General features: G+C 36.5%; 1 protein-coding gene across 14 annotated transcripts in view; it reads right to left on the bottom strand.

Annotated features, from left to right (window-relative positions):
* Positions 1–16,016, bottom strand: part of LOC120523489 (target of Nesh-SH3) — a 281,674-nt gene that overhangs the window by 108,027 nt on the left and 157,631 nt on the right. For 13 of the 14 annotated variants that reach the window (XM_039744835.1, XM_039744841.1, XM_039744837.1 and 10 more), the window contains exons 8-10: positions 4,258–4,332; positions 3,398–3,484; positions 179–379 (exon numbers count right to left, since the gene is read on the bottom strand). In XM_039744835.1, the coding sequence (XP_039600769.1) occupies positions 179–379; positions 3,398–3,484; positions 4,258–4,332 (363 nt within the window). The remainder of the gene's footprint in view (positions 1–178; positions 380–3,397; positions 3,485–4,257; positions 4,333–16,016) is intronic. The other variant, XM_039744844.1, reaches the window with a different exon arrangement.

Below are 16,016 nucleotides of genomic sequence, written 5' to 3'. Positions count from 1 at the left end.
TTATTTGTGACATGATTATAACTTTTTCAATTAAAAATAAAATGTCTTTACAGTACCCATGTTTTAAACAGCTATAAATCATGCAAACGGCAATAATGAAAACCTTAAAAAATCTGTAACTCTTTTAGTTGAATGTTTTTGTTATGTTTGTGATGCAAGACGCTAGTATTTCCATTACCCTGGTTAATCTTGGGAGGCTGAGTTGTACTATAAGTTAGTTTATGTTGATCTTTCTCCATCTGTTTGTCCTCCTTAATGTAAAGCAAAGTAACTGGAGGGACTGAGGTAGTAGTTGAGTTTCCAGCTTGCTGATGACTGGAGGATGTAAAAGGTACATTCTTCGGCGATGATGTAATCTTTTTTATGCCATGCTCTTTACCTGGATAAAAAAGAAGTCCAACTAGGTTGACCTTTATGTTATCCATATGAGAAACAGCATATCAAAAGCAGCAAATGTCTTCAGTCATAATCAGCTCAAGGCCAGGGTTAAATAAAATGCTTTCAAAGAGATTAGTCATAATTAAACATAAAGCAGTTGTCACAAAAACTGTGAATTCTGGCAGCAAAAATAAGCTGTATTGTGATAACAAAAGATGGGAAATCAATTAAAGGACAGAACAAACCAAAGCCAAGAATTAGTAGAACAGAGTGTGTATTCATATTTTTGGATATCAATTTTCACTTTAAAAGTGTAGTCCCTGAAATCTCTTTTTTTTTTTTTTGTAAACCAAACATTTCATACAGTGAATCATGCTGTCAATAATCACAAAGTACCATTATAGTGAGATCAGCAAAACAACATGTTAGAGCCATTGATTCAAGTGATAATAATTAGAAGTTGCACTGTTCTCAGGTTTTCAACATCTTTGTAACATTGAAAACTCTGTGCATTGTCTCTTACTATTTGCAACACCACATCCTTAAAGCATTTGCTGCATCATCACCATGAAATAATACCTTTGAACATTTGAACAGATAGATTAACATGCATTATTTTCTATTCTTCCTTCACATATAATTAGGGAAAGAAATCTGAACAACAAAAATCTGGATGTTAGGCATACTGTACATGTGGGGAAGGATGCATGTAAAGTGGACATCACAGGTGTTTTATTTACTATCAGCTGTACTGAATTGTACTGAATGTGATATCTTCTCAGCGTACCTAAATCAACTGAGATATTCAGAAAATGGAAGTATCTTGAAAATTATTTTTAAATATTGTGATTGTTGTTCTGTATACTAAATATACTTTCTTATTGTTCCTTTATAGCTGTAGATCTGAATTTTGACACTAATGATTCATTGTAGAGTGGCATGATGGTGCAGTGGTGACTGGTTTCCTTCTTCTGCTATAGTTTCCTTCTACAGTCCAAACATATGCGGATTAGGTAAATTTGTGATGGTAAACTGGCGACTGGTGTGTGGAGTTCATCTTGCAATGGGCTGGTGCCTTGCCTGAAGACTGTTCCTGCATTGCAGCCAATGATTACTGGCATAGTATCCAGCTACCCCACAACCTGAATAAGCAGGTATAGAAGATAGATGGATGGATGGATACATTTAATTTATTTGAATTTTAACAAAATAAATCCTTTGGTCTGTTCCTGTATGAAAAAAAATGTAATAAGTCAAATTGCTGATAGCCATAATCAGTATATTTAGTGAAAATAAGCAAAATATTTTCTTTCTTAGATTTTTTTTCATGTTAGCCATTATTAAACAGTTGGCATATATGGGCAAGGACTGAATATTGAAACTATTTTCAGTGATGTTAAATATTTACAGTACAAGAGAAAATTATTAAGAATCTTGTTTTTTTCTTGTAGCCCTATAAGACATAACATCCAAAATTACAAGTAAAAGGCTGGAATAACCACAAAGCAATCATATCTTTATTAGTTATATCTGTATTTGAATTTGGGCTTCAAAATGTTTGCTTAAAAGACTAACAGATTGTTTACAATGTAGATAAACAGATACTTAAAAATAACTTTAAAAAATGTTTAAAAACCTTAACATTCTTTCTGCTTTGCAGGAAAAAACTGGAACTGAAGCAAGCTCTTGACTTTATATCTAATATTATTTTTAAATTTTATAAAGATAAAGACAAGCTAAGTTTTGTTCCTCAAAGCTATTTTTCCAGGCAGCAATACAACTAAACCAATATACCTATAGAGCACAACTCTGGTCGTGCCAATTTTCGTTGCAATAATTGCTACCAAATGCTTCCAAAAATCGAATATCAGTTTTTCATATTGCTGTGGGGCAACTTTAGTCATCTTACTGCTGTTGAACTTTTTAAATTTAGAAACATGAACGGCTCATTTCATTTCCTGACACAGAACCTCTATGGAGTTTAGGTCTGGACTACAACTAAGCCAGTTACTTCTTTTCGGCCAATCTGATGTGAACTTTCTTTTTTGTTTCTTGCTGCATGGCTGAACTATACTTCAGCTTCAGCTGATGCATGGATGACTGGGTGTTATCTTAAAAAATGTATTGGCACGTCATTTTGGCTTTGGGCCAGCACAGCATCCCTAAACCATTAGACTACCACCACCATGTTTGATAACTGGTATGGTAACTTTCTAAATACAAGTAATACTGTGCTTGATTTTTATGAGTCAAATAGTTGTCACCAAAATAATTCCACATTTTTCCCCAAAAAACATTCTCTCAAAACGCTAAGGGATCATCCAGGTGCTTCCTGGCAAATTAGAGATGAGCTTTTATGCTCTTATTTGTTAACAGTGGTTTTCTTTTGCCAGCAACTCATAAGCATTGTGGGGTCATAAGCATTGACCTTTGGTGAGGCAAGAGAAGTCTGTTGTTAAAAAGACTCTTGCTCGTTCATTCAGATGCTCATTATTTAATATTAAATGTTTGGTGGAAAAATTCAACTTCAAAGCTTTGCAGAAATTCAGAAAATCAGGAAAGGGACAAATAATTTTTCATGCCACTGTACATAGATAGATAAATACACAGAAAGACAATGAGACATACAATTAGCCTCTAAATAGTGCAAGTATAATACTTGCATAAATGTCTTATTTGCAGAAGATGATAAAGCAAAGAAAAACAAGAAAAAAAAAACATGCACAAACCTTGTATTTCAGAAGGTCTCCTTCATGAATCGATGCATATGATTAAGAATTAAACTTGAAATGAATTTATGCCTCTATAGCATTCTTACCAGACCCATCCTTTTTTACTTCTGTGTATTCCAGACTTACTTCGGAACCACACATGCAAGCCAGCAGTAAAAAAAAACAGCCAGATGCCAGCCTTGTGTTCAGTTTTGATCCACATGTGCCAGAAAGCAACATAATTCCTTTAGCCAAGCATGAACCAACTGCATATAAGCTTCAGAAAAATGCATGTTAAAACAACTAACTTTCTGCGTTACCCACGGCAACCTGTGGCCAGGCAGCTACTTTGGATTTTGATGTCTGGAAAGATTCTTGAATCATTTCACTTGGCACTGTAGAAAATAATGTAGGTTAAAACAGTTGAGGTAGGTAGATTTTGGAAATCTGGTTAGTAGCCCACAGTACTACAGTATGCATATATTCATGTATTTTAAGTAAACCGAAGAATTAAAAGCACAGAAAGAAGCACAGTAAACTATTTAAGGGCTCTAACAAATGATGCATCAGCATCTTCATTATTACAAGGGTATGTTTATCAAATATTTTCACATAAGAAATGAACTCTGTACTTTTTGTAAAGGTAGTGAGAAGTCAAGCAAAATGACACCTTTTATTGGCTAACTAAAAAGATTGCAATATGCAAGCTTTCATCAGATAAAAGCATAGCTGAGTTCAATGCTCTTGACACTTGTGTTTTTTCATAGGACTCCTTGTTTTCTTTTTTATTTTATTTGATATATAATCTTAGTAGTGATAAATGTATTTACAGAAAACATAAATCAGACACATAATAAAACACAATAATAGTAAACACAAATGCACCTTTTATGTAATGCGACAATTTAACTACCACAAAATAATAAAGGTATTAACAATGGCGATAACATCTTGCCATCCCCAAACTTTCTTCCTTGCTATTCTGATGGAGAATGTTATTTTCACATTCTGCTTTTCAACCAAAACTATTACAGAAGATGATGATTATATTCTTATGGTTCCATTTATCCTTTAGGATGACTAACAATAACATGCAAAATAATGTGAACACTTGGTATCTGGGAATAAACAAAATGCAAACAGCATATAAATGAATTTTTAAAATTACCATTAGCTGGCTTTGATGGAGATGGACGCCCATTCACTTTTGAAGAAATAGGTCTGGTATATGTCTTGTTGAAGCCTACAAAGAAAAAAAAACAGTAGGGTATGGTTATAGGTAATTATTGTGTTAAATGCTAACACAATTAACCTGGCCACAAAAATGTCTCATATTGTATACTTAAAAAATGCACCTGTGCTTTTTGTCATATCTTTTTTTATAAATAACTATATAAACATGAAAACTAATATAAACATGTAAAACATTTCTAAAAAAACATGAATATTAAGGCTTATTATTTATATTTGTTTGCAGTGTTTCCTTGTTCCTTGTGTTTAATAGAGCTTATTTCATAATATAACATTTTTTACATATATCACTTAGTAATCTTTTTTTTATAATTGTATCAGATTTTGTTGTGGTGAGGTATGATTGTGTAATAAAAATAACAGTAATTATATGTAAACAGTGTCAGGTCAGAATGGCTTGAAATACAGTATTAGGTTCCAAGTCCTGTGGGACATGACAGAGTTTTTTTTGAAAATTAATAAATAAATTAACTCTACCAATTGGACACTAGGGGCTGGAGCTTATTTCTCTAGCATTGTGCTCTGAAACTAAGCCTCCTTTAAAAATAAAGCAGTTGGCTTTATTGTTACCATAAAGTCAGGCTATTAGAAGCAGGTACTGACATGACAGGTCATAATTCATAGCTAAGGTATCACATTTGCAATCTGAAAAATTTGTGGCTCATAATATTATTGTTCTACATTATAATTTGAATAACTATCACAAAAGCAAAACAGCAATAACTATGACACTCTGGACAGTTGCATCAATGACAAGACATTTTCTAAAACGAAGGGTAAGGCCAAACATTATCAATAAACACATAACTCTCTAAGGTAGAATCAGTGAAAACCTTCTCTGACACAGGGAGACTATATAAACTCCACACAAATGGTGATCAGCCTGGAAATTACACAAGAACCTGAACCTGTTAAGTCACTGCATAAACCGGTGCACCAGCCACCATTTTGCCTAAAAGAACAGAATCTGCTACTAAAATAAACAACGTTAGGAAAACAAAGAAGCTATCGCATGGCAGATATAACAAACTAGCAAAATACCCGTGCTTCTCAGCGGCAAAGTACTGCCTTAAAATTTTTATTAAGAAGAAAATTAAACCTTTTTAAACTGAGGGAAAATATACCAATAATTATTTGTTAAGGATCTCTTTGTATACCACATTGTGAGTTCGGCCCTCCGGTTGTAATATGACCAAGCTGTGTGCTGAGCTTACTCTTGAGCATGCAACGTACAGTTGGCCATGTGATCGGTAATCTTGTCTCAAATCTGACAGCTTGGATTGCTGCTGTCATAATTGGTTTGAGTTTCATGGTTTGTTTCAATTACGTTAGTATTTGTAGGACTTGTTGTGTTGAAGTGACATTCGGCATCTGTCAAGCATTGTAAGTATACAACCGGTTTCATCAATAACTTCATATCCAGCTTTTGAGAGTTTAAACATTCATAAACATCAAAGTGTCCACTACTGAAATCGTTACCTGTCAATCTAAGATGTTTAAGAGGCATTGGCGGTTGTCGAAAGGTATAAAATATTTGGCCATTTCGGTACACTTGAAAGTGACAACCAAACAATTCAGCGGCAGCCATCAACTCTCATGCAGATGCATAGGTGAAGGGCTTAAGCATTTCACTCTTATAGTGTTCCTGTGTAGTATAATTATCTCCTGTACCGTCATCAGTCCACACCTTGAACCTGTCCCAGTCATTCAATACATAAGACACAATGTTCCTCCGGATATCAAGAGTGAGCCTGATATGGCCGTGCAATATGTAACAAAGAGAATGGAAAAGGCAGGTGCCATCTCTGGGCATGGAAACCACTCGGTAAGTGACAGTTCTTTGATCGATGGTGATCACCTCGATAAACATGTTAATGGGGGTATGTTGGAATGATAAAGGAAATGGGTACCTGAACAATGTAAAGTAAGTCTAAAATACCTACACAATAACTATAATCGTAATAAATGAACAATAAAACAGCGGAGAAGCCATGGATTAAATAAAAAGGCTGTAGTTATCAGCAGGGAGACATGAATCCTGTGGCAAAGCAGTAAATTTCGTGAAGATGGGGCCATGAATAAGAAAGTTCAACATGGCGGACGTTGTTGACCGTTATGACCGTTACACGTAGAATTTTGAAATGAAACCTGCTTAACTTTTGTAAGTAAGCTGTAAGGAATGACCCGGCAAAATTTCAGCCTTCTACCTACACGGGAAGTTGGAGAATTAGTGACGTTGGAAAGTTCAATATGGCGGGCGACAGTGGCGTCATACCATCGAAATAAGTACGTACATCGATTTCGGTTAGCGCAGGGAAGCCGCCTACCAAATTTTGTGAAGGTGGGGCCATAAATAAGAAGTTTCAACATGGCGGACGTTGTCGACCATTATGACCGTTACATGTAGAATTTCGAAATGAATCCTGCTTAACTTTTGTAAGTAAGCTGTAAGGAATAAGCTTGCCAAAATTCAGCCTTCTACCTACACGGAAAGTTGGAGAATTAGTGATGAGTGAGTGAGTGAGTGAGTGAATGAGGGCTTTGCCTTTTATTAGTATAGATAATAGTGGTACTATTCATATTTTATACTGATGAAAGTATCACAAAGCATAAAGACTAGGTAACACCTTTCCTAGAATTGTGTTTGGGTTTGTGGGTCTTTTTTTCCTTTAGATTTGTGCTACTGGTAATGGTAATGCACATGTACAAACCAATGCAATCTCGGCTCTCAAACTTTGTCTCCCAACCGTCCAACTTGAGCTGACCCTCTAATATACTAATTTCTAATCCTGTCCATCCTCGTCACATCCAATGCAAATCTTAACATCTTTAACTCTGCCACCTCTAGCTCTGTCTTCTGCTTTCTGGTCAGTGCCACCGTCTCTAACCCATATAACATAGCTGTTCTCACTATTGTCCTTTAGACCTTCCATTTCACTGTTGCTGATACCCATCTGTCACAAATCACTCCTAACACTCTTCTCCACCCATTCCACCCTGCCTGCACTCTCTTTTCCACCTCTCTTCCACAAACCCCTCTACTCAGAATTGTTGATCCCAAGTATTTAAACTCATCAACCTTCACCAACTCTACTCCCTGCATCCTCACCATTCCTCTGACCTCCATCTCATTCACAAACATGTATTCTGTCTTGTTCTTACTGACCTTCATTCCTCTCCTCTCCAGAGCAAACCTCCAACTATCCAGGGTCTCCTCGACCTGCTCCCTACTGTCGCTACAGGTCAAAATGTCATCAGCAAACATCATAGGCTATGGGGATTCCTATCTAATCTCATCTGTCAACCTGTCCATCACCATTGCAAATAAGAAAGGGCTCAGAGCTGATCCCTGATGTAATCCCACTTCCACGTTGAATGCATCCGTCACTCCTACTGCAGTTTTCACCACTGTCACACTTCCCTCATACATCCATCCATCCATTCATTATCCAACCCTCTATATCCTAACACAGGGTCTCGGGGGTCTGCTGAAGCCAGTCCCAGCCAACACAGGGTGCAAGGCAGGAACAAATCCCGGGCAGGGTGCCAGCCCACCACAGGGCACACACACACCAAGCACACACTAGGGATAATTTAGGATTGCCAATGCATCTAACCTGTACAACTCTTACATACTTCTCTGCCACTCCCGATTTCCTCGTACAATACCACAACTCCTCTCGAGGCACCCTGCAACACCTTCTGGGCTTCTCTATACTTCTCCATCAACACCCTCAGAGTAAACACTGCATCTGTGGTGCTCTTTCCTGGCATGAAACCATACTGCTACTCACTAATCATCACCTCCCTTCTTAACCTAGCTCCCATTACTCTTTCCCATAACTTCATGCTGTGGCTCATCAATTTTATCCCCCTGTAGTTACTACAGCTCTGCACATCCCCCTTATTCTTAAAAATCAGTACCACTACACTTCTCCATTTCTCAGTCATCCTCTCACTTTCCAAGATTTAATTAAATAATCTGGTTAAAAACTCCTAAACACCTCCACAGGTATATCATCTGGACCAACAGCTTTTCCATTCTTTACCCTCTGCACAGCTGTCCTTACTTCCTCCTTGCTAATCCTTTGCACTTCCTGATTTACTATCTCCACATCATCCAACCTTCTTTCTCTCTCTCATTCTCTTCATTAATCAGCCTCTCAAAGTGCTCTTTCCATCTGCTCAACACACTTTCCTCACTTATGAGTACATTTCCATCTTTATCCTTTATCATCCTAACCTGCTGCACATCTTTCCCAGTTCGTACCCTTTGTGTCCAGCCTCTCATACAACTCATTATACGCCTTTTCTTTAGCCTTCTCCACCTCTCTCTTCACCTTGCGCCTTATCTCCTTGCTCTCTTGTCTACTTTCTGCATCTCTCTGACTATCAAACTTCTCTTCCTCTATATACTCTCCTGTACTTCTCCATTCCACCACCAGGTTTCCTTTTCCTCCTTTCTCTGTCCAGATGTCACACCAAGCACCCGTCTTGTTGTTATTCTTACTACTTCTGCTGCTTTTGCCCAGCTCTCTGGCAACACTTCATTGCCCCCCTGTGCCTTTTTTACCTCCTCCCTAAACTCAACCTTGCAGTTTTCCTTTTTCAACTTCCACCATTTGATCCCTTGCTCTGCCCTCTCTCTTCTCACCATCCTTTGCTGCCTAACTGCACTTTCCCCTGCCAACACTTTGCTGTCTTTAATCTCCTTCACATTGACTCTTCTGCATAGGATATAATCTACCTGTGTGCATCTTCCTCCACTCCACTCAACATATCCATTGAAATCCATTCCAATCACCATTTTCTGTCCCTTGGGTACACTGTCCATCACCTCATCCAACTCACTCCAGAAATATTCTTTCTCCTCTATCGAACACCCAACTTGTGGGGCATATGCGCTGACAACATTCATCATCACACCTTCAGTGTCCAGCTTCAATATTATTACTCTGTCTGACACTCTTTTCACCTCCAAAAACACTCTTGCTATACTGCTCCTTTAGAATAATCCCTACCCCATTTCTCCTCTCATCCACACCATTATAGAACAATTTGAATCCACCTCCGATCTACATGGTCTTACTCCCCTTCCATTTAGTGTCTTGCATGCACAATATATCAACCTTCCTTCTTGCCATCATATCGGTTAACTCTCTTCCCTTACCAATCATACTGCCAACATTCAAAGTTCCTACCCTCAGTTCCACTCTCTTTACCTTCCTCCTGTCCTTCTGCCTCCAGACACGTCTCCCCCCTCTTCTTCTCTTCTTTGGCCAACAGTAGGCCAATTTCAGCTAGCACCCTGTTGGCTAACAGTACAATACAGATGCACTCGATGTATAATTTTAAGTTGAATACTTGTATGATTTATGCATATGGAGCTAGAGTGAATTCTGTGCATTGCTACCTTCCACTCCTTTTCTGAAATGTTAAGTGAGAGATCCTTTTCCCACTGTACTCTAGGACCTTTGAAATGTTTATGTATTGTACAGAAATGCTGTACTCAAGACTGATCAATATTTTTTCTGGAATAGAAATAGGTGCAAGGTGAGGAAAATTGGGCAGATTTTGTTTAGCAAAGTTTCTAATTTGGAGGTAGTGAAAGAAATATGTTGCTGGAAAGTTAAATTTGGAGTATAATTATTTGTAGGATGTGAAGACGTTGTCTATGTACAAATCTCTAAGTGATTTAATCCTGAATGTTTTCCAGACATTAAAAGCTGCTTACATTTGAGAGGGTGGAAAAAGGTGCTTGTCATACAGAAGTGCCACAGATTAAAGCTTCTCTGTCTTGAAATATTCCCTACATTGGTTCCATATTCTGAATGAGTGAAGCACAATTGGGTGGTTAGTATATTGGAGATAATGTGTAATTACTGGGGTACAAAGCAAGGAATATAAAGAAGTGCTGCAGGATTTTATTTCTATTGTGGATCAAGCCTGTATATGTTCATCTATGTGTGTCCATGTCCAGGTTTTAATAGCTTGTATATTCGTCACTCAGTAATAAAACTGACAGTTAGGTAGAGCCATGCCACTTTCTGTCTTAGGTCTTTGTAGGGTCGCCCTTTGGCATTGTGGATGTTTTGAATTACAAATAAATGAGGTTATGATTGAATCTAACTTCTTAAAAATGATTTATTGATGTATATTGGAATGCTTTGAAACAGAAAAAGAAACTTAGAAAAGATATTCATCCTGACAATGTTAATTCTTGGGGCTAAAGCGAGATGAAGGGTTGACCATCTATGTAGGTCTTGCTTAGGTTTTTCTATGCAAACAGCAACATTTTGTTGATGAAGACATTTATGTTTACTTTTAATGTTTACCCCTAGGTATTTAAACTGATCTGCAATGATAAAATGGAAGGTGTCCAATCTAATATTGTGTGCTTGAAAGTTCACTGGAAAAAGCACACTTTTATTCAAATTAATTCTGAGACCAGAAATCTTTTGAAATTCTGTTAGTGTTGTTAGAATGCAGGCACAGTATTTTGTGGATCTGATATATACAGTACCATATCATCTGCATATAGTGAAATTTTGTGTTCAAGTCCTTCTCTGATAATCACCTTTATCCCATAAGGATTTCGAAAGTAAACTGCCAGTTGCTCAATGGTGATTGCAAAAAGCAGTGGTGATAAGGGGCATCCTTGTCTAATACCACATTATACAGTAGTTTGAAGTAGTCTGAATTACTGTTATTAATACAAACTGAAGCTTCTGGACTAGCATACAGTAGTTTGATCCATGCACATATGTTCAGGCCAAACCCAAATTTCTGGAATGTAGTAAAGAGATCTATTCAACCATATCAAATGCTTTTTCTGCATCCAACAATAATAATAACTCTGGAGTGTTAGACTTTGTGCGTGAATACACTATATTAAACAGGCGTATGCCTTTAATAAATCCAGTTTGGTCTTGTAATATTACTGAAGGAAGCACTTTCTCAATCCTTTTAGCTAGGACTTTGGAGAGTATCTTAACATCATTATTCAAAAGTGAGATTGGTCTATAATGCACATTGTAATAAGACTTTATTTTGCTTAGGAAAGATGGTAATTAATGCTTGGTGAAACGTTTGATGAATAATTTTATTGTCTCTGGCTTCTGTAAATGTTGCTAATAAAAGGGAAGTTAACTTATTTGAGAATTTTTTATAAAATTCTGCAGTGTACCCATCAGGGCCTGCTGCTTTCCCACTCTGAAGTAACTGTATAGCATCTAGTAATTCTGAGAGTGCCAGAGGTGTATCCAGTTCTTCTGCACTAAGAGTATCTAGTTGTGGTATCTGTAATGCGCCTGGAAACACATTAGGTTGTGTCTTGTCTTCTTTAAACTGAGTAGAATATAAGGACTTATAGTAGTCTCCAAATATGTGCATTATATTTTTATGGTCAATGATTTTGTCTTCTCATCTGTGTTGGTGATTGCAGGGATTGCATTACAAATTTTCTGCTTGTGGATTTGTTGAGCTAAGATATTATTAGCCTTCTCTCCATGTTCATAGTACTGATTTAAGATTATTTATTCTATTTCTTTAGTTGTTAAGAGGTTAAGCTCTGTATGCAGAGTCTGTCTTTTCCTATAAAGTGCCTCATTTGGACATCTGGCATGTTCTTGATCTATTCTAGTAATTTCACTGATTAGCTCTGATACCTTCTTGGTTTCCAATTTATTTTTGTGGGAAAGATATGAAATAACCTGTCCTCTTAAGAAAGCCTTCAAAGTTTCCCAGTGTATTCCTGCAGAAACCACTGAGGATAATTTATAAGGATATAAATTCTGTACAGTTCTTCTCTGCAAATAAAAGTGGGTTAAGACGGCAGTTGTGAGATGAGTATGTGGGACATAGTGATTTTATGCTCCATGATCAAAAGGGCATGGCTGGAGATAACAAGAAATTGTTATCTATGAAGAAATAATCAATTTTTGAATAACAGAGATGCACTGGTGAGTAGAAGGAATATGCTCTTGAGTTTGGGTTTAGACATCTTCAGGGGTCTGATAAGTTATAGATGTTGTCACCCCTGTGGCAGGAGACCTATCTAGGTCTAGATTTAAAACACAATTAAAGACCACATTTATTATAATTTTATGAGTGTTCGCATTTGGAATAGATGCAAATATGTTGTGGATGAAGTCTCTATCATCCACATTAGGTATATAGATAATTATCAAAATCGCTTTACAGTTAAATAAATTACCCATGACAATCACATATCTCCCTTCAGAATCAGATAACACATCTGATAGTACAAATGAGATTCTTCTATGTATAAGAATTCCCACACCTCTAGTCTTCTTTGTAAAACTGGAGTGGAGTATTTGGCCAGCCCAGTCTTTGTTCAGCCAAAAGTGATCCTTACTTAATAATTGCTTAATAATCTCCTATAAAAATACTATTTTAGCGTTTAAACTTGTTAGGTTAGAAAATGCTTCCTTTCTTTTTAATTTGAGATTAAGACCTTCAACATTCCAGCTCAAAAAGTTAACTATTTGGTTATGGAGACATTGCTTCTGACATTTTGAGGTCTTAATTTAACATGACATTTCATCTCTGACATTTTGTAGCATTAATTTAAGATTACATTACATTATTACATAAGACAGCTTTGACCTTAATTTCCAGTTTTTACAGGAGTTATTACCATGAAGCCTATTGCTTATTTGGCTCTTACAATTATTATGATTAAAAGGACAGATTAAAAATATCTTGCTCTCTTTCTCTATCCCCCTAGTATTTTGCATCCTCACGTGAGGCTAGACCACATTTCACAAAGTCCCACTCCTCTGACATACCTAGAGACAGAGCACATCCAAAACAATTTTTTTTAAAAGGCATCTTTTGAAGCCTGAGACCTATCCCTAGAGGCAAAGCCTCAGGTTAAAATTTTGTGAAGCCTGGCAGATCACAATTAAATCTATGAGAACTCCTCTCATAACTGGAATTACTAGGTGTGGAAGAAGTTCTAGAGCGTGTTCTGTCTTCCACACTCACTTGTTATTTAACATATAATAAGCTAATGAGACTCTTTCAGTCTGGCTTAAAAACACAGTACAGAAATGAAACTGTTCTTCTTGAAGTTAGTAATGATTTGCATATGGCAACAGACACTGGACAAATCAGAGTATTAATTCTGTTAGACATTATTGCAGCATTTGATTCTGTCAAGCATAATATTCTGTTGACCAGTGGCTTCCTATTTATCAGACAGGCAATAGTTTTTTAGTAATAGTAACAGTATGTGCAGCTCAAGAACAGTTACACACAGAGTTGCTCAGGGCTCTGTTGTCGTCCCTCTGCTGTTCTGTATCTACACACCTCCCCTCTGGCCATTTTATTTGTAGCTTTGGAATGGGATATCGTTTTTATGCGGATGATACTCAGATCTAGTTCAGTGTTAAAAGTAAAAGTTCTCAGCTCACAACTTGCCTCAGTAAAATTAAATCCTAGAAGGAATATAACTTCAAATTAAATTGCAACAAAACCTAAGTCATTTAAATTTTCAATTACTCTTGGTGATAATATCTTCAGACCTTCTACTTCTGTCAAGAATCTTGATGTCATTTTTTCATTCCTCCTTTTCTTATTCTACTCACATAATCCACAATAAGAAACCTTTTTATTTCCAACTCTGTAACAACAAATCTCACCTTTTTTACATAAGAAACTGTTTTTTCACATGACCTTGGGGAACCAGAGCTCAGGGTTAGCCATTGTACAGCACCCTGCAACAATTTTCTGGTTAAAGGGCCTTGCTCAAGGGCCCAACAGAGTAGGATCCCTTCTGGCAGTAACAGAATTTGAACTGGCAACCTTCCAGATACCAGTGCAGTTCTTTTGTCACAGAGTCACCATTTCGCCTAATGCTGAGAAACTTTTCCATGTTTTTTTCACATCCTGCATTGACTGCTGTAACTCAGCACTGGCAGATGCCTGTTCTATCTTTTATCACAGCTCCAGCTATTTCAAAATTCTATTACAAGAGTCCTTGCACAGACCCACAATAGCAAGCACATTACACCCATTCTGTCCCTTCTTCACTGGCTTCCTATGTCTTATATGAATACAAAATTCTATTACTAATCTACAAAGCTTTAAATGGCCTTGTACTTGACTACATCAGTAACCTCTTCCATCATTACACTCCTATTTGCCCACTAAAGTCCAATAATTCTGGCAATCTTGTTGTGACCAAACAAACCTGTGCTCTATGTGTGACAGAACCTTCATTTCTATTGTAGGTAGACTTTGGGAACTCCCTAAATTAATTTCATCATTCAAATCAATTAATTTTCTTAAAAAACAACTTAAAACGAATTTGTTCAGGAAGGCATTTAACTTATTCTGACATTCTGACCCTTATTCAGTTTACCCTCTTTGTCTAGATACTCAAGATGATTAGCATTTGTATCACAAATTGTTATTTGTTTAAGGTTATCTTGTAGTATTTTGTACTTTTGTATTTTATTCTGATGTATTGTCTCTTATTCTATTTCAAATCCTTATGTATGCTGCGATTATCTTTAGTGTTTTATGTGGATATTATTTGTATTCCATGTTGTATATGCCCTATTGTTTATTTTACATTTCTGCAAACTGCTTTGAGCATGAAAAAGGTTGAGTATAAATAAAATGTATTATTATTATTGTTATTATTATAATAACCCAGCAAAGATATTTTTAAATCCTCTTCACATAAACTTATGACACTTGAAAAACATTTGGCACAATTTGAAAATTGTGTAAAAGGCAAGAATAAGGAATGTGAAGGATTTTGATATTCAAGACAGATGTTTCCATGAATAACTGATGTGTAGATTAATGAAGACATTTTTGTTGGTTCACAAAAAAATACATGTCATCAATGACAAGTAGTTTAAAAATCTACTTGTGAGGTTGGAGGAAATCCATGAAGTTGAATATATTGCTGAAGGTTCAGTTTCTACATTCACACTTTGACTTCTTCCCTGATAATCTTGTGAGTAATGAACAAGGAAAAAGGGTTCTCCTATTTAATTACAGAAATATGATATCAGGGCAAGTGGAATCTATCAATGCTGGCTGACTACTGTTGGACATCAGAAGCATCAGATGCAGAGTGCAAATGAAAATCAGCAAAATATTTTTAGCTCAACTGGACAAATGCAATGTTCCAGTATTAAGCAATTAAAACACACTTAATTCAGTTAAAGTTAATCCAATACAGCCCAATTGCTATGTGTAGTCTGATGAACAGAGTGCATCATTGAAACCAATGCTTTGAATCAAGCCCCTCCGTATCTTGCTCTCATCAGTCCCGAATCTTCCACCATGTCTACAGGTTTCTGCAGCAGGTATAGATACGTAAGAGGACACAAAGTGATGTCTGCAATCTTTAGTTTGTTATTTGTCTTCCATGTGATTATGATATGACAATTTTTGCAGACATTCTGCATTAAAAACAATGTGAAGTAGCACAGCAGCCAGCATGTTGTTTTAATTCATGGTTGTCTATTAGGTCGTTTTTGTCTGACAAATTTGGTTTCATTAATTTTATGCATTGCAACGCAAATTCATTAAAGATAACTGTACACAGTCATAGTGGATTTGGAAGTTAATTTGAACAGTCAAACAAAAAATCTAATATGAGCCAAAATTTTTAATTAAGTCAGTTTGAGCATC

This window comes from Polypterus senegalus, chromosome 2, assembly GCF_016835505.1.
Source record: "Polypterus senegalus isolate Bchr_013 chromosome 2, ASM1683550v1, whole genome shotgun sequence".
Lineage (NCBI taxonomy): Eukaryota > Metazoa > Chordata > Cladistia > Polypteriformes > Polypteridae > Polypterus > Polypterus senegalus.
This window is presented reverse-complemented; position numbering and strand designations above follow the sequence as displayed.